The sequence below is a fragment of the Thamnophis elegans genome, chromosome 10, assembly GCF_009769535.1.
Source record: "Thamnophis elegans isolate rThaEle1 chromosome 10, rThaEle1.pri, whole genome shotgun sequence".
Classification (NCBI taxonomy): Eukaryota; Metazoa; Chordata; class Lepidosauria; order Squamata; family Colubridae; genus Thamnophis; species Thamnophis elegans.
In genome coordinates, this window is record NC_045550.1 from 54,500,095 (window position 1) to 54,522,377 (window position 22,283).

The window sequence follows — 22,283 nt, forward strand, 5'->3', positions numbered from 1 at the left end:
TTGGAATACTGTATTCAGTTTTAACAGGATGGGACCTTATAGGTCATCTAATCCAACCCCACAAGCAGGAAACCCTACACCAGGGTGTCCAAACTTGGGAACTTTTAAGATTTGTGGGCTTCAACTCCCAGAATCCCCCAGCCAGCCATGCTGTTTGGACCCTGCCCCACCCCATTTCTGACAAATGGCAGTCCAATCTCTTCTAGAAAGTCTCAAGTGATGAAGCCCCACAACTTCCGAAGGCAACTTCTGTTCCATTGGTTGGATTGTTCTCACTGTCAGAAAGTTCCTCATTTCTTCACTAGTGGCCAAAGTTGTGGAAACCTTTTGGGAAAAGTATTTTTGAGGTTTGATGTCTAATAACACAACTTCTTTTTGGAATTGTACTATACAATTATATATCAATGGAAAGATAATTTAATCAAGAATGTAATGCAACAAGGTTTGTTCAATTATCTGTATTCTATGAACAGTTATAGCCAAACATAGCAATAAAAACCCAGTTAATAGATGCAAACATTCAATCTTGGTTTGACATTATAACAGCTGCAGAACTAAAAGGATTCACTCCATGGAAAGACGTAAGGTCTGTAATTCATGCTAAAGGTTACCCAAGTAAATATTAACTGACGTGATAATTTTTGTATATCTCATTTTTTCTGTGTGTTTTACTTTTCTTTATAACTGCTATTCTAATAGCAAATCCTTCATAAAGGTTATTTGCATTACATTCTTGATAATTATCTTTCCATTGATATATATATATGTTTATGGTACTACTCCAAAAAAGGGGTGTTATTAGCCATCAAACCTCAAAAATACTGTACACTTCCCAAAAGGTTTCCACAATTTTGGCCACTACTGTAGATTCCTTGTCTGGCCTTTGGGTGCTTTGGTAAATAGCTTGACCCTCACTCCTGTGTCAGCCCCTCAAATATTGGAAGGCTTCTGTCCTGTCTTCTCTGGTCCTTCTCTTCACTAGACTAGACATACCCAGTTCTTGCAACCGTTCATTTTTAGTCTCCCGTACCCTAATCATCCCAGTTGTTCTTTGTACTTTTTCTAGTGTTTCAACATCTTTTTATAGTATGGTGACCAAAACTAGATGCAGTACTCTAGGTGTGGTCTTTCTAGGGCTTTATACAGTGGTATTAGTACCTCACTTGATCTTGATTGTATCTGTTAAATGGCTTTTTGGGCTGCCGCTGCACACTGCTGGCTCATATTTAGCTGGTTGTCCACTAAGACTCCCAAGATATCATTAAAAATATATCATAAAAAGATGTTGAGTGTGCAGAGAAAAGCAACAAAGATGATTAGGGGACTAGAGGCTAAAACATATGAAGAACGGTTGCAGGAACTGGGTATCTCTAGTTTAATAGAAAGAAGGACTAGGGGAGACATGATAGCAGTATTCCAGTATCTCAGGGGCTGCCACAAATAAGAGGGTGTCAAGCTATTCTGGAAAGCACCTGAATGCAGAGACAAGAAGCAATGGATGGAAACTAATCAAGGAGAGAAGCAACTTAGAACTAAGGAGAAATTCCCTGACAGAATGATTAATCAGTAGAACTTGTATCCACAAGTTATGTATGTTCCAACACTGGAAGTTTCTAAGAAGAGATTGGACAACCTTTTGTCTGCAATAGTATCAAGTTTCGTGGCTGAGTAGGGGGTTGGACTAGAAGACCTCCAAGATCTCTTCCAACCGTTATTCTCCCAGCAGTATTTTTCCTTAAAACCTACGCGTGGAGATCAATGTTAAATAATAGAACTATAGCATAGAACCAGTTGTTAAAGTGCTATGAAATAGTGCTATAAAAATGAAATAGTCTTCCCTCCAATTTGCTGCAGAAGACATTATCTACAGTGAGCAGGATATATAGAAGTGACAAATAAAAATAGCCTTTAAGTTTAAACTTTATTTTTTGTTACTGTGACTCAAATAATAATTCAAACATTTTGTTAAAACAAATTAAAAGCCAAGAACTCTTAAACATATGAACACTTCACTATTACAGGAATGCAGAAAAAGTACAAACCTTTCAAGTTTTGCTTTTAAAGTCAAGGGCACTCTTATATAATGAACTTTGCATACATTACTTGCCAGTAGGGATAATTGCATACTTATGGGAGCTTCCTATTGTGGCAAATACAAAACCATTTCCCCCCATTTAATTTAAAACAATGACTTTTTAATGTAACAGTCACTGAATGTGAAAGCCCAGAATTCTACAAGTACAGTACCACAATCTAAACACCACAAAGATCAATGTCTCTAATTACACTGTGAAAATTTTTGATAGCAACAGACAAGAATCTTGCTCTTTACACACGCACAAAAATTTAACACAGCTTATTCCATGAAAATTCCCAGACATAGTCAGCATTCCAACATTTAAAGCTTACTGTTGTCAAACATGTCACCTAACCTAAGGGTAGATGGATCACAATGTTTGACTCCTTTAGACTAATTCAATATACTAGATTTTACTTGTGTCCTAGGCATGCTATAAATTTATGCAATACAAAACCCTGTTACAACTTTTAAGCAGCTTTGTTAAAATAATCAACTTAAGCTCTTTCACATCTTCACAAGAGCAGCCCTGAGAAGAATATACTCAAGTCATGGCTCAACTAGCAGTGGTTTCGTTGCACACAGATGCAAGACAACAAAGACATCAAGAGGTAAATTGGGGTTTTAACAAAATAATCCCTAGCATCTAAGGAAAAAAAAATCTGCAGTCTGATGAACAAAAGATAATGGACCCCAAGCAAATAGCTTAGATCATAACAAACTGACAACGGGACTATTTCAGACTTCATTTTGGCCCTCAGCTTGTAAGATTTTGACCCTGCTCTTGAAAATTAAATGTGATTGGTTTCAGCTAAAAATAAACAATCTAAACATGGATTTGTAGGAACATGATGGCCCTGAAACAGCTCAAAGAACCTGAAATATATATAGCATTGTTTCAATAGCAAAGTTTATTGTAAACTTAGTGGGTTTGTAGACAATTAACCTCTACAAGAAAAATGGCTTTGCTATTAGCTTGTTGGAAATACTGTAGTTTTAGTGGTGTCCTACATAAGATCTACCTAATAGACATTGTATTTTTTCCTGACTTGTGGATTCAGACTGCTAGGAATTAATCTGAAGTCTAAGTACCACTTTCAGGAGTGGGTACTTCTGGTAATAAATTCCTAAAAGATGACAGCACTAGGGAGATACTAGCAGGACTCCTTAAATATTATGACCTCAGTATTCTCAGCTGCTCAGGCACAATAGATAACTGTTGGACAAATAATCATCACAAATGATACTAGCAAATGGGAGTCCACATTTCAAACTGTGACTTCCATTCCTGGTATGGATATTGACAATACAGTATTTAAGGAACACTCACATGATTTAAACTTTTAACAATAAGCTAGAATCCTTCAGTTTCCTAGTAGCCCTAGATCTTGAAACATGTAGTTATTTACCATTATAACAAGACTGTGCTATTTCCAAGAGTGTTTATTGCCAAATTAAGTTGTATTGTGCCCCTGTTCTGCATAGATACTTGCTTAGTTAAATCTAGAGCTTATAAAGATCCAGATGCAGTTTCTTTTTTCCCTCTCTTCTAGCTTTACTGCTTAAGGGCAATTCTATTAACTTAAGCTCAAAACCCTATTTACTATTTCACCCCACCCACCCACCCCAAAAAACTGCCAATGAACTAAGCATGTTTTAAGAATCTAGTCACTAGTTCAAGTTAGTCATTTGCTACCAAAGTATAAGGCAAATTTAAGTGATTAGGTTCTCCCCAAATGCTAATCAAGCTGAAACATGACCTTGGCAAGCAAAGATCACATGGATAATAGGTTGATTAGTAGTTAGGCATTTGCCTACGCAGTGTAACCAATTCTTCTCAAGTAGGTTTTGAATCAGAACAGTTTTATTATAGTCCAGAGGTTCATGTGTTTGACAGAGTTGCGCTATCATAGTTCTTTATAAACTCTACAAGACAATCCATGGCTCAAATTCTGTTCAGTGACACAGGGTTGAAATTTAGCCTTCCGGCCATTGATCAGTACAGGTTTGCTTCAATTCCTAAAAAAAAAAAGTTTACTTCTGCCATAAACCTAAAAAAAAAAGTTAAAAGCCAAATCAAATACTGTTAACTCTTGAGGCATTGCCTTGTTTAAAACTGGAAGTGGTTGAACTCTACATTGAAAACAAAGGCCTCTAGTGAATCTCCTCCTCTCTACCCTGCTCCAACATTTGTGCACTATTAACCAGAGTATGAAAGCACCCAGCAATTCTGGATGTTTACAGCAAATTGTGACCAATTAAGAGCAAGACAGCAAAGTTACAGTTTGCTGTATACAGCCAACCAGCACTGGCATTTTGATCACATGAGTTCCGTTGTCTCTAGCTCAATTAGGCTTCACAGTTCAGTGCAAGCCACATTTTACCATGTTTAAGATTTTAAAACAAAGTTACTTTTGTTTCTTTAGAATGTACGTAAACTCAAACTGAGTACTACCTTGGTATTGGCACTGCTATAGAGTCTCATTTGAGCAAAGCATACTACTTTTGAATACCTCATGATCTAAAATGACAGTTTTTGACTGCCTTGCCATTCCTGTAAGCACTTGAACTTCAGCAATCTTAATATTGCCAAACTGCTTGCAACATCAGTCAGCACTATTTTCAAACAAAGACACGAGGTTGCTAGTGAAGGTTATAGCTTTGGTGATAATCAGAACTAAAATACAAGATTTTCAGTTGCTGGTACTTTAGCAACTGTTTGATCCAGGTGGTCCTATTTACAAGGTTTTATGGCTACAGCACATTCTTCACTCATTGCAGACATGACTGACACCTACAGAAAGGGAAAAAAGAATTTTGTTATAATGTGGAAAGACAGTAAGATATTTGAAGTACTCCTAACTAAAGTTAAAATTCATGTTCATTGTAAAGGAGAGAGCATATATTGGCGACTTCCACTTAGAACATAAATGCAAAAACAGAAGCAGATTTAACTCAAAACTAACAATATTTTTGACAATTGAAACAATATTTTAATCCATGTGGTTTTTAATGTTTTAATTATTTTTACTTTGTTTTATAACTTGTAAACTGCCCAGTCACCTTGTGGTAAGATGAGCGGATAAAAATTTAATAAACCAACAAATAAAAAAAAATACACTTGGATTCTACATAGAAAGCACTTCTCCTTTGCTTTGCAGAAAAACACTTATTCATGGAGGAAGAGAAAACAAATACTCCTACAGTAGTTGATGTCATTATCAAGAGAGTAAAAGGGGCAGCCTTACCTGGAAATCTTCTCCTGCATTGTATTTTCCCTCTATTTCTTTGCCTAATTCACCTTCCGGGACTTTTAGATCTTCTCGAACTTCTCCACTTTCTGTCAGCAAAGAAAGGTAGCCATCCTGTATACAGATTAGCTGCAAGATATAGTATAAAATATTTTATTCAATTACATTCAGTAAAATGGGAAATGATAGAACCACCGCTTTGAAAATAAAACCTGTCTGTTGTTCTTTTTCAAACCAATTTTAAGCCCGTATATTTTAAAGAACTAAAGTGTGATTTCTATTTTCTCACATCAATTAATCATAGGTTTCAGAAAATATTTTTAGAAGACTTTATCAGAAGTAGGAAAACAAAAAGAATGTATTTTTATTGTTCATTTTTAAAATAATGTTAATTCAAACCAAGATGTCTCCAAAAGGTTTAGATTCATGATCGTTTTCACATTTACAACTGTTGCAGCATCCCCGTGGTCCTGTGATCAAAATTCAGACACTTGGCAACTGCCTCATATTAATGATGGTTGCAGTGTCCTGAGGTTATGTGATCTCCTTCTGTAACTATCTGATAAGCAAGGTCAAATGGGGAAGCCAGATTCACTTAACCCTGTTACTGACTTCACAACTAAAATGATTCAACAACTATGGTGCGAAAGGTTGTAAAATGGGACAAAATTCACTTTAGAAATGTCTTACAAAGCAACATAAATTTTGGGGCTTAATTATGGTCATAAGTTGAGGACTACCTGTATGTTTTTCTAGTAACATAGGAATCATACAATCCAGAATATTGTATGGCGACAACTGTAATCCCAGATACAGGTAGTCCTCGATTTACAACAGTTCGTTTAGTGACCGTTCAAAGTTACAATATTACTGAAAAAAGTAACTTATGACCATTTTTCAAAATTATGACTTTTGTAGCACCAACATGATCTTGTAATCAAAATTCAGATGCCTGGCAACTGGTTCATATTTATCATCATTGCAGTGTCCCAGGGTCATGTAAAATCAATGGGGTAGCCAGATTAATTTAACAACCAGGCTGGTAACTTAACAACTGCAGTGATTCACAACAACTCTGGCAAGAAAAGTCGTAAAATGGGGGTAAAACTCATTTAACAAATGTCTCAATAACAGAAATGCTCAATTGTGGTTGTAAATTGAGGACTACCTGGAATTGATACTATACAATATTAAACCGTAAATAACCCCATTAAGAATAAACTGATAAAACTGTTGCAAATTTAGGTATCCATGAATCAATTTCAGCACCACAAAGGGACAATTGGGTAGCCTAAGTACTTGGGGGTCCATAAGGTCCCCCATTTCAATTTTGACCAGGTTCCCCAAAGTGAGGCTTCCATTTTGTACACCTCTAGAGCAAGGAAAGCCTACATTCCGAGACATACTTACCTGGTAATCATTCCTCTTGATATTTGGAACATCCATATTGTGAGTAGAAGGACATATATCTTCATACTTTTTGCCAGTGAACACATCAATACCAACTAAATGAACCTATTTAGAAAACATTCATAATCATATAATTAGGTTACCAAGAATATTGTATTTCACATTTTCTCTCACTTATTCAGATCTTCCCACATAACGTATCTTTAAAAAAGTTGAGAGGAAACAAACTAGCTATGAATATGTCTTTCAACATAGATTTTGCAATATTCTGAATAATGTAATATTCCTGAAGATCTGTTTCATTTCTAATGTTCTTATTTCTAATGTTATCAATGGAACCAGTCATAAACTGGTTGTTTTGTACTGTATATTTCAGATGTTTTCCCAAGGCTCAAAACTACTAGGTATTTGTGTTATACATAAGAGCCGTATTAAAGTATTCTATATAAGATAATGCCTAAGGTTCATCAAGTATTTAAATGCAAATTCATTACAGGGTCTTAGGCACACAATAGGTGGGTAAGTGGGGTAATTTATAGGGGCACAAGTTCCCAATATTAATTTAACTGTCAACTCCAGCTCTTAGCTACAACTATTCTGCTAAGGTGCAATCTACCAGAAGACTGTCACAAGCAGACTTACATATAAGGCAACTTTCTTTTAACATGTAACGCATTCCCGCAAATTTCAAAGGTAAAATTCAGTTAAGCTACTTCTATATTCTTTACGAAACGGACTTGTAAAATTAGATTTATTAATTCACTCCAGATATGTTTAGAATCTTAGACTAATTTGTAGAAAGAAAACATGCTACACACTGGCATCTGGATTTCCTCCACCCTTTCACTTCTTGTGTAAATATTTTCCTCCTTCATTTATTGGCATGTAAATTCAATTATGACAAGGCACAGAAAAGGCCATGTTAGCTAGCAATTCTGCAGGTTCTAGTCCCAAAACATTTAGAAAGTAACAGACCATAGAGAACTGGCTGGAATAAAATGATATGCAGAATTAGAGCACAATGCTTGAATTAATTCAATGTGCCATTTTGGAATTTGTTCACTTTAAATATGTTCTATTTGGAGAAACAAGATAGTATGCAATTTTATTTGATGATTGAATCAATTTGTAAGGATAATCAACTACAAAAGCAGTTTAAGCAAAAATGAAATAATGGCAAATAGTTAATATTCATAAGGCATTACTTGTGAATCAAAGCAATAAAAGAGGTAAATTATACTCTTGAGATTACCTTGGCATGACCATGTTTGCCAGTTTTGGAAGTTGACATTTCCACAATCTTGCAGGGACGTCCCTTCAGCACCACAAAGCCATTCTTACGGAGTGCAGAACACTGCATTGGGTAAGTGGCAGAAGCACCAGCATCTCCAGTGGTGAAGTCAACTTCATCAGCCATAGTACAAAATGAATTCTAGAAAATACTGTAATTTCCAACAGACAGTTCTCAGCCATTTCATAGATATAATCAAACATTGCTACTATGCTTTAACCTAATGCAGTATCTGCATAATGTTCTGCACCAAAAAATTAGGAGGGTTTATTCCTCTCTCATAATTAGTCAGTCTCAACTACTGTTTCACAAACTTGTTTGCTCAGTAGTATATTCTCTAGATATATCCAATTCTTCACCATTTAGATAAAAGAGCTTAAATTAATATTATCTAGATGAGGGAAAGAAAAGGGGAAGCTACAGAAGAATTTGGAATTTCAATGGGGTACCGAAGAAGAGTTGTGGTCACGGTTATATAATGTTAGGATAACATAAAGCTTTCCAACCCTCAGGTGGAGTTTGAGTGATAGGATTGATAACTATGATTTATAAGAATGTCTGGCAACAATACAATTTGAGGTATCTTTCAAAATTGCTTTTTTCAGATTATATCCTCTAGGAGTCATCTATATAAGTAAGAAAAAAGTAAAACTATTTTATTTATGTCAGTTATTTGCAGGCTACATTTAAAATGCTTGAGAAAAGTGGAGGGAAGTAAGCAGTTGGGAAACGAATACACCATGCTTATTTCAATTAATAATGATGGCTAAGCCAGACCATGTTACAATTACTGCAATGATTTTTATTGAAGTCTGGCCATAACAGTAGTGTTGAATGCACTGTGATTCAGTTTTCAGTAGCTTAAAACAGATCTGTCATTACAACTATCACAAAGAAACATGATTCATCACCATTATAGAAACTACAAGGGTGTGTGCAGTGTGAACATGTAAGGAAGGTGGTGGCAGCTGCGGCCAGAGAGACTGCATTTTGGCAGCAATCATTCTTGCCTGCTCCTCCTCCACATATGGCAAACGCCTCCCTCCTTTTGTGTGTCTTTATATCCAGACCTATACCTATACCTAACTGAGTTCATAAGAGAAAGACTGACTGACTCTTGTTGGAGGAGAATATTAAAAATGCCCGGAGAACTTAAAAAGAGATAAGCAAAGCCTTTTGCATTAGGGAGGATTTATTACCACCAAACCTGAAATTCTGGGAAGGCCAACAAGGTGTGACCCACTCACCCTCAGGACAACTTGCAAATTTCTAACAGGGATTTGGGCACACCCTCTTTATATCCCGGACAAAATTCCTGAATTGCAGTTCTTCAACCAAGAGGAACAAACTTCTAAATCCTAAACATCTCTTCTTTAAAGGTTAAAAGAAGGCGGCCTTGGCTCCACATTTATCTATCAGTGTTTTAGTGGATTATCGTGATGAATGGGACAAAGGGGGAGGGAAGAGAGAACTGACGACTCAGCAGTTATCAGACCGCCCTTTCTATCGATTCCCAAGGCCGCAGGAGACCGGAGTCAACTTAAAAAATGTTGGAAGGCTTAGTCAGAGCAGTGGTTCCCAACGCGGGGCCCACGCCTCACAGGGGGGGGGGAGGCAATTTGATTTTTAATGACGACAATTTGAACCTTGTTTAAACCAAGTTAACGGCCTTTTAGGCTTCCTCCGCGTGAGTGGAGTTCACTTTTCGAGTAAAGTGAGAATTATATGTCACCGGGGGGGGGGGGACACACCAGGATTTTAAAGATGCTTAGGTGGGGCATGGCAAAAAAAGGTTGGGAACCACTTTCTTGAAAGGTTCCGGCCTCCTGAGGAAAGGAAAGAGCGAAGGAGGTTGGAGAACAGAGAAGGCCTCGACCCCTGTCGAGATCCACGAGGGCTTTTTCCCAGCGGGCGGAGTCATTCATCCTCACCATGCGATGCGAGCTACCTACCTGGGTGGAGCCGCGTGGGCAGCTCGGGAAGGGGGGGCAGGGACACGTTCTTTTCCCGGGCGAGAGAGAAAAAAAGCCTCGGGAAGGAGAATCTCTCGGTGAAGGGACCGCTCGCGTGAGGGGAAATCCGCCCGCCAACGCGAAAGAAAGCCGGAGGGCTTCCTCAGGACTTCGTTTCCTAGCCCCTCGTTCCCCACCCATGGCTGGGTTCCGAGCCGCAAGGAAGCCGGGAAGGGGCGGCCCATACGCGCGTCCGGCCCCCGCGAAGGGTCTCCGAGCCTCCCCCGCCGCTTCACGAGCCTCCCGCCACAAAGGTCGGGCGGAAGACGGGAGATGCCGCACACGCGCCCGCCGGCCCGCGTCAGGCCAAGCACTTACCTCACGCGGCGCAGGAAAAGACTGACGGAGCGTCGCAGCAACGCACATGCGCACAGCCGCGGCCGGAAAGGGAAACGGGAAGGCGCGTGGGATGGGAGGAGGGGGGAGGGAAAGGCAAGCTGCGGATAAAAAGGGGACGCAAGGGCGTGTACGGCACGTTCCTTGCACTGTCCGGAAGCCCTCAGCCCCGCCCACCCCCACGAGCATCCTCCGCCATTGGCCGCGTTTAATTATGGCCCCGCCCACCTCAGAGGGGCCGCCCGCCGGGATCTCTTCCAGTTTCTATCCTCTTGTCGTTCTCGTGTTTCCCTACGAGGGTTTAAATTAGGCTTGCGTCTGTTTACGTCATCAGTCCGCGCCCATACGTTTGAAACGCGTGTACTTGTCGAAGCACGTGCTCCTTGTAAGGAAAGCGGCGCAGGTGAAACGGTTTCAGCCGTTAGGTTGTTAATTGTCTTAATGGCGGTGTCTTCCCGACCAATGACCCGCGTTGGTCAGATAATCAGGGCGCGGAGTTTATGTTTTGGGGAATAAGATAAAGAGCACGAAAAACCTCCCAGATCAGGGGTGTCCAACGTGGGCAACTTTAAGCCTGGAGGACTTCAATTCCCAGAGTTCCCCAGCTTTGCTGGGAGTTGAAGTCCTCCAGTGGCCAAGGTTGGACACCCCTGTCCCAAATCACTTGTCTATGGAGATTCTCAGTCTGCATGTTTCTCAGTCTAATACTGTATATACTCGAGTATAAGCCTAGTTTTTCAGCCCACTTTTTGGGCTGAAAAAAGCCGCCTCGGCTTATACTCGAGTCAGTGAAAAATTTGCCCGAAATGGAGGAGAAAAAGGGGCGGGGCCATGCCACTGGGTGACACTCGTGAATGGCCCAGTGCCCCTGTGAGTTTCCCCTCCCTCTGTGTCAGTTTGCCGCGCAGCGCGCACCGCACCATCCCCCCTCCTCACGTTCTAATGTAATGCAGGGCTGTCTTACGATTCCCCTTCCTCCCCCTCCTGCCGCTCTGCAACGATGTCCCACCTCCTCCTTGTTATGGCAAGCAGCCACATAGCGATGTCCCACCTCCTCTGGTACAGTGATCCAATGATAGGAATCACTGTGCCGTGTGTCATAGGAGGCGGGACATCGCTCCCGCGGCTGCACGGGACATCATCATCACAGCGGGACATCAGCATCATGAGGTGAGTGAAGTATTTCATTGAATACACCGCTAGTTTACTGTTTTTCTTTGAAATAAATATTCAAAAACATTATTGGTATCTATTTTTATTTTTGAAATTTACCGGTAGCTGCTGCATTTCCCACCCTAGGCTTATACTCGAGTCAATAACTTTTCCAGTTTTTTGTGGTAAAATTGGGTGCCTCGGCTTATATTCGGGTCGGCCTATACTCGAGTATATACGGTATGTTTTTAGGCAGGAAACAAAGTCACTTTTAATAGCTTCAACCTTTGTCAATGGGCCATTAAAAGGCCTGAGTAAGTTTATTCTACATAACAAAGATCCCCCCCTTCAGCTCCAGGGTGAGATGGGATTAAGGCATGATAGTATTGGCCCTTTACCCATCTCAGCACAGGGCACCTGGGAAGAAGCAATGCTCAACCAAACTTGGACTTAAAACACAGCCTAGAGAGTTGCCCCCGCATGGCTCCATGGGAATCTGACAACCAATCAGAATACAAGATCAAAGGCCAGAGAAGTCGTGAAGCCAGGGAGTTTCAGCATCTCGCTCTCTTTCTTCACCCAACATATTGAAGGATGCTCCCCAAGACTCAAGCCATAGGTTCCTGACCACCATTAACCATCTTTCCAAACAGCCTCCATGTTTCCAGTGGTTTTCTCCCTACTTGGAACTGAACCCAGAGGGACATTTCTTCCAACAAAACAAAACCCAGAAGTCCAGTTGCCTCTTGAAAAAGCACCTTTGGGGATCCCAGATCACCTTTTTTGCACCCAGTCAATTTTTCCCAAATTGCATAAATTGTCATCAAAACTCTCCCCTGTGATTTTTTGTGCTGCCACTATGGACTCTACCAGTGGGACTGGGGTGCTAAAAATGCATGGAGTGCCTGTCAGACTATATGACCTCTCAAGTCCCTTCTCCCTCCGGATTCTCTCATAAGTCTTTAGCAATTTCTTTTCCTGTCATCAATGCTATTAGTAAACTCCCCCCCCCCAAACAAGCAATACAATTGGTAGTACTAAGGCATGCAGCAAAATGTATCTCCCAGGTACACTATATAGAATTGTTCCTCAGGGCTTCCATTAGCTAATAGCAAAAGTGATGAAATACTGTTAAAGTCAGCAGGTGTAAAAGGACAAGAGATAGCCCTCTCTTCCAAAAATCTTGAACATCCCCAGCTGGATTTGTGGATGGAGAGATTTCAGGTCTAAATCCAAGCCTTTTTTTCTTTTTGGTGTAGGAAGGGGAAGTTGGTCAAACTCTCACTGCATGAGGGATTTTACAAATGGGAAATTAAAATGAAGGCCCACTTTCCCCCCTTTAGAATACTGTTGGAAGAAATGTCCATCTGGGTTCAGTTCCAAGTGGGAAGAAAGACACTGGAAACATGGAGATTGCTTGGAAAGATGGTTTCATGGTGGACAGGATCACATGGTTTGAGATCGTAGGCAAAAAAAAAAGCACATGGGTGAGAGAGCGAGATAGATTTATACCCTCTCTTAGGCCCTGCCTTGGTAAGAACCATATTCTGATTGGTTGTCAGACTCCCAGGTTGAATCTTGCTGGGTGATGATGTAATGAAGGGGCTTTGGGCAACTCCTATTATAGCTGAGGGCTAATCCTACCTTTGTTGGATCTTAGGTGAGGGCATTTGCTTATGAATAAAGCTAGCTATCTCTTTATCTCTTAAGTGCTGACGTCTGCTGTGGGCTATTAAGGAGGGTGGGGGCTATTAAAGTGAGTCTGCTTCCTGCCTAAAAACATGTTTCTCAATTTCTCATCCAGGAAACTATAATATTGCCTAGAATATTTAATTTTCCTAGGAGAGGGGTGGGTGCTAACATCCTACAATACCAGTAATCTAGAAAGAAAAGGTTTGTTTATTTTATTCTTTATTATTTTTACAAATAACTTGAGGCAATGAACAAACCTAATATTCCTTACTCTTATTTTCCACATAACAAAGAGAGAGAGAGAGAGAGGGAGGGAGGGAGGGAGAGGCTGGCAGATGTGGAAATTTGATGGTATTAAAGATATTGTCGCAGGATATAAATTCTAAATAAAGCTGCCTTTGCAATTGATGGATGAGTGGTGCTCTAAATGTTTTGGAATTACATCCAAGGCACCTATTACTATTGGTGAGGGGTGAAATTCAGCAGGTTCTGACAGGTTCTGGAGAACCGGTAGCAGAAATTTTGAGTAGTTCGGAGAACTGGCAAATACCACCTTTCGCTGGCCCCAGAGTGGGGTGGGAATGGAGATTTTGCAATATCCTTCCCCCAGGAGTGGGGAGGGAATGGGAATTTTGCAATATCCTTACCCTGCCACGCCCACCAAGCCATGCCCACAGAATCAGAAGTAAACAAATATTGAATTTCATCACTGCTATTGGTACTACTTTTGCCTTCTTTTGCCACAGTCATTCTGTTTCTATTTCTATTACTTTGTAATGCAAATAGAGCCGAAGTGGTACAGTGGTTAGGGTGCAGTACTGCAGCCTACTTCAGCTGACAGCTAGCTGCAGTTCAAATCTCACTGGCTCAAGGTTGACTCAGCCGTCCATCCTTCCGAGGTGGGTAAAATGAGGACCCCAATTGTTGGAGGGCAATAGGCTGATTCTGTAAACTTCTTAGAGAGGGCTGTAAAAGCACTATGGAGGATATATAAGTCTATTGCTATTTTGTTCTTTTTCTTCTGCTGTTTCCAGGCTCTGGTAGGCCCACTATGTAGAATTTTTTGTCTTTCTTAACAATTGTTATATTTGAGGTGTTAATGTGGCAGAATGTTGCAGGCAACATTCTATTTGAATGCTAAATCCAGATAACATATTGATAGTAGAAGTATTACAAGGAATCCCAAAAGTTTTACAAAGTCCAGAATGTATTTCAGAAGGAAAGTGGAGTTTCAAAGCCAGTTTACCCTAATGGAGCACCACCCTCCTCTCTTCCAATTTGGTGGAAACTCTTAAGAAGGCTAGCAAGCTAGTTCCCGGTCTTTCTAATAAATTAGAATCAAAGTTGGAGGAAATTCTTTATGAATTAATGAATCTGGTTCACTGCTCAGTAGAAGAATATAAATTAAAGCATTTCAAGCAGATGGTTTTCTGGTCTCGTTTTAAATATAGGTAATTCCCAGGTCACGAAGGCAATTGGGACTGAGACAGTGGTGGGTTTCAAAAATTGTTGGAACCTACTCTATGGGTGTGGCCTCCTTTGTGGGAGTGGCTTGCCGCCCATGTGACCGGATGGGAGTGGCTTGCCGCCCATGTGACCGGATATGAAGATGCCGACGACACTTGTCAGAACCACCTTAAATTACCTCACACACAGCACTGGCATAAGAATATGATGGAAACTTGTTTTTTAAAAGGCATCTTTGGTTTGCGTTAAAACAACTTCAACACACGCAATGTTCTGATTGCACCACAAACGCAGTAGTCATCCTTACCTTTCACAGAGGCACTGAGTTTTATAAATATGAGCATGATAGTGTAGAATAATCATATCCAAGGACCAGTGGTGGGTTTCAAAAAAATTTGGAATCCCTTCTGTAGGTGTGGCCTGCTTTCCGGGTCCACTGGTGGAACCTCTTCTAATCGGTTCGGTAGATTTGACGAACCGGTTCTACCGAATAGGTGCGAACTGGTAGGAACCCAACTCTGGACTGAGATAGCTGTCAAGTGATGTAGTTGTGAAGCATAATGTCATTTGGCCAGATTGCCTAGTGAGGGCGATCCTGGCAGTCCCAGTTGCTACCATAACCCCCAAGATGGGTGGGATATTAGGAAGCAGTGGGTAAGGAACATAGAAGTGCTAAGTGGGAGGATGGGGGCTAGGCTGGATGTAGGCTGTCCTCAAAAGCAGGAAGTCCAGGAGAAGGCGAGCCCCACACCACATGAATGCAGGGGGAACAGGGCATACTTAAAGGAATAACTTGCAACATTTCCTGCTGGCAAGAAAACTTGCAAATTGCAATCACGTGACCACGGGATGCTTATAACTATTGCAAGAGTTGATTGTCAAGAACCCAAATCACATCTTGTGATTTCAGGGATAGCAACCACCAGAACGTAAGGTTCACTCTTCAGTGCTGTTGCAACTTTGGTCACTGAACAAGTGGTCAGTAAGCAAGCACGACCCTCTACATTCAGTTATGAGGGAACTGGCAGCGGTGACTTCACCTTATTGTGAACAGATAACAATTTATTAAATGTTTATGCTACCCAGCTCTCAGGAACTCTGGGATTATGTAAGTAAAATGCATTTGTGCTCTCCAAATGTATTGCATTGCAATGTCCACTTTTTCCAGCCAATCTGTACATTCTTCAATTTTAACTGCCATGCTTTTTTTCTCTCCATCATTGCTGTAACCCTGTGAAGATAATTATTAGAATCATTTCATGGACAATGATATGAGACTGACAATGCTGTCCTTTTTTTTTTTAACTTGGAACTGTCACTGAGAGCTAATCTTCAAATACCTATCTACTACCCGGAGTCCTTCGGGATTGGGCGGCCTTTAAATCTAATAAATTAAATTAAATTAAATTTAAGACTCCAACCTGATACACATTCAAGAAGTTGTGATTAAGCTTAATCAGTGCCTCTCAGAAATCCTTTTCCTTGGAGCATTCTACAAATAGTCCTCAACTTACAGGTTAAATTGAGCCCAGCATTTATGTGGCTAAGTGAGAGATTCGTTAAGTGAGTTTAGCCCCATTTTACGACTTCTTGCCGCATTGGTTAAGTGAATCTGGTGTCCCCATTGGCTTTGCTTGTCAGAAGGTTGAAAAAGGTGAGCACATAATCCTGGGACACTAAAAGGGTCATCAATGTGAGTGAGTCATCCAAGCATCTGGATTTTTATCACATGACCACAGGGGATGCTGCCACGGTCATAAGTGTGAAAAATGGTTGTAGATCAATTTTTTCAGTGTTGTAACTTTGAACTAAAAATACTGTTGTAAGTGAAGGACTACCTGTACAATATTTAAATTTTACAGTAGCTTAACATAGAATTTCCTCTGGAGGCATTTTTCAATACACTTTAGGGGTCTTAGAAAAAGTAGCTTCCCTTCAAATGAGAAAGGGGCATCTAATAATTAAAATAAAAAGTGTTTTCTGGTTTTGTTTCTCCTCGGAACCAATAAAAAGTGTTTTCTGGTGGTGTTTCTCCTCGTAACTAAACTGAATAAACCTCCTGCTGGGAATCAGCCGAGAGAGAGAGACCGTCATGTGGAATATGTCATCACCATCATTTTAGCCATTGTCTATCCCAGGGGTCTGCAACCCGCGGCTCCGGAGTCAACGTGTGGCTCTTTCATCCTGTGCTGCGGCTTCCTGTCGCTCAACATCACAACTGCCAATGTGCAATACCCACTGGCACGTGATTGATTGAGGTTTTTGACCCATATTTTTGGGGGGGAGTTCAGAATGTTTTTGTTGCATTCAGAAATAAAAATTTGTTTTCTCCGTAGCAGTTCATTGATTTCATAAATGCAACACACTATAGTTTTTTTATACGTAGCATTTCGTAGATTTTCACGGGTGTAGATATGCTGGTCTTGTTGTATTCGGGTCTTTTCCCGTGTAAGATTGAGATTGTCTTGGCAATGTTTCGGCAAGGTCTCACTCGCCATCTTCAGGCTGGGTTTTGGGCTTAAAGTGTGATCAGAGCTGCCGTCTTTCTATAAAACTTGGTGGGGGGTGTGTGGAGTGCTGCCTTTGTTTCAGTAAGTGGAATGATTGGTCGTGTGGTTGTATCATGATTGGTAGATTGGTGCTGATTGGTGCTGGCTGTGTGTCCATTATTGTTTCGTGTTGTACCGGCCTGGGTGGTGAGTGGGGCTCGTTTGTTGACTAGGGCTGGTTTCTAGATGTTTGGTAGGCAGGAGATATCATCACGTTTATTCATGTTGGGGGTGTTTCTCTATTTTGATAGCTTCCATAATTATTCTCTTGTTGAAGTGTTCTGTTTTGGAGATTAACCTGGTTCCTTCAAAATTAATTTCGTGTCCTTTATCAAGTGGAATCCATTCTGTGACTGGCTTGGTCCACCTGCCATCAGTTCAGTAAAACCTTGCAATACATATCAGAGATGTGCATTGCATGATTTTATCCTGCAGGTGGGGTTGGTGGCCTTGAAATAACACAGAAAGGCCACGAATTAGAAGTAGGGATAGTTATTGCTGAATGTGTGCAAATGGCTTAGGGCCAGGGGTTGTTTAATTTAGACAAGCCATTGAAGTTACAGGAAGACATCAAATGAGCAGATATGTCTCATTTGGATCTTATTGCTGTTTCAGGAGAGAATTGAATAAAACACGGAAATTAGGTAGCAGCTATAGAAAAGTATATATAAGGGATGCGGTGGCTCAGTGGCTAAGACGCTGAGCTTATCGATCAGAAAGGTCGGCAGTTCGACGGTTCGAATCCCTAGTGCAATGGAGTGAGTTCCCATTACTTGTCCCAGCTTCTGCCAATTTTGCAGCTCAAAAACATGTAGAAATGCAAGTAGAAAAATAGGGACTACCTTTGGTGGGAAGGTAACAGTGTTCCATGCACCTATGATGTGTAGTCATACTGGCCACATGACCACAGAGTTATCTTTGGACAGCGCTGGATCTTTGGCTTTGAAACGGCGATGAGCACTGTCCCCTAGAGTTGGGAACGAGTAGCACATATGTGCAAGGGGAACCTTTACCTTTATAGAAAAGTGAGAACAGCTGCAACTGTCTTCCTATCTTTTTCGCACAAGCCAAACAAAGCTGGGGGGGGGGGGGTTAGCCCAAAACTTACAGATTTCCTTTCTCCTGAGCTGTGGTCAGTTCAAAATGTTTGGCAGCATTTCCAGAGCATAACTGTTTGCTCTGGATATTTAGGCTTTGATACGCCTTTGTACAACGGGATTTTTGATTTTCTTATTGATAGGCCCCACGATGTGTGAGTTGGGACTAATATTCCTAACACCATTTTCTTGAGCACAGGCTCTCCTCAGGGCTGTGCCTAAGTCCACTGTTGTTCACCCTGTTGACCCAAGACTGTTGTGTAAGTTTTGACAGAATGTGAAATATGCTGATGATACGACAGTAGCCGTCCTTATTCAGGACGACAATGGGGGTGCTTACCGCAAGGAGGTAGAAATTTTGGTGAACCGGTGTGATAAAAACAGCCTTGTTTTAAATGTTGGAAAAATCAAAGAGATCATTGTCGATTTCAGAAAAGGCAAGCATAGCCAAACACCTGAGTATTAATGATTCACCTGTGGAGATGGTTAGCATTTTCTATGTCACATGAGAAGAGCACATATTCCTTACTCTGTTGTTACCACTTTCTATAGAGTAGGCACGGTCAAACTGGATTTATTCGATGGTCAGATCAGCGTTGTAGTTCTCCGTGGGCCGGCCAGGGTGGGAGATGGGACGGACACCTCCTACAGTACCCTGCCAGCCAAAAGGGGGCACGGAGGCCACACACACATCCAACGCCCTGTTTTGGCTGCCAGAGGCACAGTGGGCCGGTCCTTTGCTATTTCCAGGCCGGCCCTGTGGGCCAGAACCCCGTGGGGTGCCTAAATCTTGAGCTTGACACACCTGCTATAGAAGGACAATCGAGAGCATCCCATCATATTGCATTACAGATTGGTTTGGAAGTATTCCTGCTTCAGACTGAAAGGCGGTGCAGAGAGTGATGAGGATGGCAGAGAAGATTATTGGCAGTTCACTTCCGTCTATCGAGAACATAGCATATAAGCAATGCTTGACCACCTTCCACAGTATTGTCTGGGACACTACATATCCTCTTCATGATGCGTTTTCCTTATTACCTTCTGGAAGGAGGCTTCATGGTATCTGAAGCAGACCATCCAGAATCAGTCCCAGTTTTGTATCCATGTATCCAAGATGGACAGAGATAGATAGATAGATAGATAGATAGTTAGTTAGTTAGTTAGTTAGATAGATAGATAGATAGATAGATAGATAGATAGATAGATAGATAGATAGATAGATAGACAGATAAGATTTGTGTGTGTGTGTATGTGTGTGTGTGTGTATTATTTATATGTATGTATTATATGTGTGTGTGTGTATTCACACACACAGTATATATGTACCATGTATCATGTGTATGTATATGTGTGTTATCTATGTGTATATTTTTGAGAGCAGGCAGGAATTTCATTTTTAATGTGTTCCAGGATGCCCACAGTATAAATGACAGTAAAGGTTATCTATCTATTTGAAATTCCATCTGTGCAGACTCTTAAGGAAAATATCAGTGCTCAAACAGTAAACAGTGACTCCTTGCTCTACTGAACTGGAGTTGAATGTTAAGAAAACAGGCAAGAATCCTTTTATAGGCTCTGCTTTGCTAAAGGTATTGAAGCAGACGTTTGCATCTCCTATGAGTCTAGAAATGCTGAATTGAACCCATTGCTTTAGGTAACTGTTGGTACAATAAAAAATATACTATTATTTCAGGGTAATTTTCTCCCCACGGTCCCAGTATGGCTGCCTGCAGTTTCCATTCTTTTATTCCCATAATGGCATGTGGATAAAACATTATGGGACCCCCAACAATCTGCTCTCATAGGGATCCCTTCTAATTCTTTATTGAAATCCTTCTATCAGCAGCTACGGTGCTTACAGGCATGCAGCAAAATCCATTTAACATGTCCTGTCAAAAAGATGCCTTAATCACCACTGGGTAACAGGGCTCAAGTGCAGGCTATGGAAATGGCTATGAACAATAGCGTGGTAATGGTGGATATTGTGGTGGCAAATTCATCTAAAGAGCATCTGGGGGGAAAACCTATTCCTGGCCTTTCACAGCTGTGGGTGGTTTTGTGAGGCTTAAATTCCCATTGTGAGTCAGGAGGTTCTTTGTTCCCTGCTGTAGTTGCTCTATTGCGCCTGATAAAGAAATCAATTTTACTTTAACATTTAAATGGCCCATTGCTGCTGCCTAAACCAGGTTTTCGTTTAATGAACATCTATCTGTCTTCTTGGGACTCAGGCATAATGTGATTTAGATTCTCATTTATGCTTCAACTGCAAAACTCATTTCAGCTACTTTGCAGTGTAGACCAACCCTGGCCTGCTGAAAGCCACTAATATAGCCACTAATGTAGTACTTTTCCAAACCTGGGCAACTGTAAGACGGTGTGGACTTCAGTTCCCAGAATTCCTCAGGCAACATGCTAGCAGGAGAATTCTGGGAGTTGACATTCACCTATTTAAAGTTGCTGAGTGTTTTTTTTTAAAACACTGCTTTGTGGCTTTCTCTCCAGGGTTAATTGGGGTAGAAGGGAGAGGGGAATCAACATGGCACCCCATGGCTGAGGTTTCAAAAAGTCCATGATGCTGTCACTGGAAATGGCCTTAATTTAGCATCTGAGCCTCTGATAAAACAAGCAGGCTGGAGGAAATAGGGAAATAAATACATGTTGGTTTGCTGCAGTAAAAGAGCTTTTGTTAATCAGAATTGATCTCAGATGTGGGGAAAAACTATGACTGTGCATACATACTGTATTATTTACCAGTTTTTCCATTTACCCAAGCTGGACCTGGTTAGGAATACTGTACTGAAGTACCACCATCCCCAGATAACTTAGCTAGGGAATGAGATGACAGGTGCAGGCTAAAACCATCTGGGAAGCACTGATTGGAGATTTTGCTAATCAGAATCCCAATCTTTTTCACCCTGGCTCATTTACAAGGAGGATGGGAGCGTAGGAAGTTATCACCCAGCCCTCTCCCAGAAAAATGAAATATCCTAGGAAATATTGAAAAGGCAGAAAATTATACTGTATTTCCCTGGATGTGAAAAGGAGAAACGTTTTAAAGAGAAACTTCCCGCAGCTTCCTGCCTCCCCCCACCCTTTTGTCAATAGGCCATTAAGAAGGCCAAGGTAGTCCCTTTACATAATAAAGAGTTCTCCACTTCAGCTCCACGGGGATGGGATTAAGGCATGATAATATTGGCACTTTACCCAACTCGTCACATGGCATCTGAGAACTCAGCCAAACCTGGATTCAAAACGCAGCCTAGAGAGTTGTCCCTGCATGGCCCCATGGGAGTCTGACAACCAATCAGAATACAAGCTCAAGATCAAAGGCCAGAGAGGGCATAAAACCAGGGACTCGGCATCTCAGTCCTTCCTTCTCTTTTCTCCGCCAACATTGAAGCATGTGGTCACCTTTTCTGTTCAGGAGTCAAGCCATGTGGTCCTGTCCACCAATAAACCATCTTTCCAAGCAGCCTCCATGTCTCCAGTGTCTTTTTCCCCACTTGGAGCCGAACCCACAAGGACATTTCTTTCATCAGGAGAAACCAGCATCTTTCCATTGCTAGAAATTAAAACAACCCAACTGCAGTTAAACCAGATCTACAGCCGCTAAAGAAAGTAGCTCTCGGAATGCTGTTGCTTTTATTTAAAGTCTGGCAAATTTATCATTATCCCTAGTTGTAGGAAATATTGATGGCCATTTGCAATGTGCTACTTTTTAATGAACAGCATGGATATTTTTTTGCGGGAAGATCAATATTAGCCTGTGCTTTATATACATTGTGCATTTCTGTTCAGCTGAACATTACTTACGCAGAGGTCGTTTAGAGGGGAAAGACCCGTTCTAAAATCTATTTTCTATTAGTGTAAAAAGAAATGTCCCTTTTTTTTTTACTCCTACCAAGAATGATTCAAGTCTTCAAACAGAATTGCAAATCAAGAATGGATC

General features: G+C 41.0%; 1 protein-coding gene across 2 annotated transcripts; it reads right to left on the reverse strand.

Annotated features, from left to right (window-relative positions):
- Positions 1-1,907: 1,907 nt before the first annotated feature.
- On the reverse strand, positions 1,908-10,463 carry EIF5A2 (eukaryotic translation initiation factor 5A2). Of its 2 annotated transcripts, none has more exons than XM_032225427.1 (5): positions 10,360-10,463; positions 7,991-8,180; positions 6,739-6,843; positions 5,326-5,457; positions 1,908-4,871 (listed from the first exon to the last, which is right to left on the reverse strand). In XM_032225427.1, exons 2-5 carry the CDS (start codon positions 8,153-8,155, stop codon positions 4,812-4,814), a joined length of 462 nt encoding a protein of 153 aa, XP_032081318.1. In that variant the 5' UTR covers positions 8,156-8,180; positions 10,360-10,463; the 3' UTR covers positions 1,908-4,811. The 2 variants fall into 2 exon arrangements, with proteins under 2 accessions (XP_032081318.1, XP_032081319.1); XM_032225428.1 differs by lacking the exon at positions 10,360-10,463 and adding an exon at positions 9,982-10,274.
- Between the last annotated feature and the right edge of the window lie 11,820 nt (positions 10,464-22,283).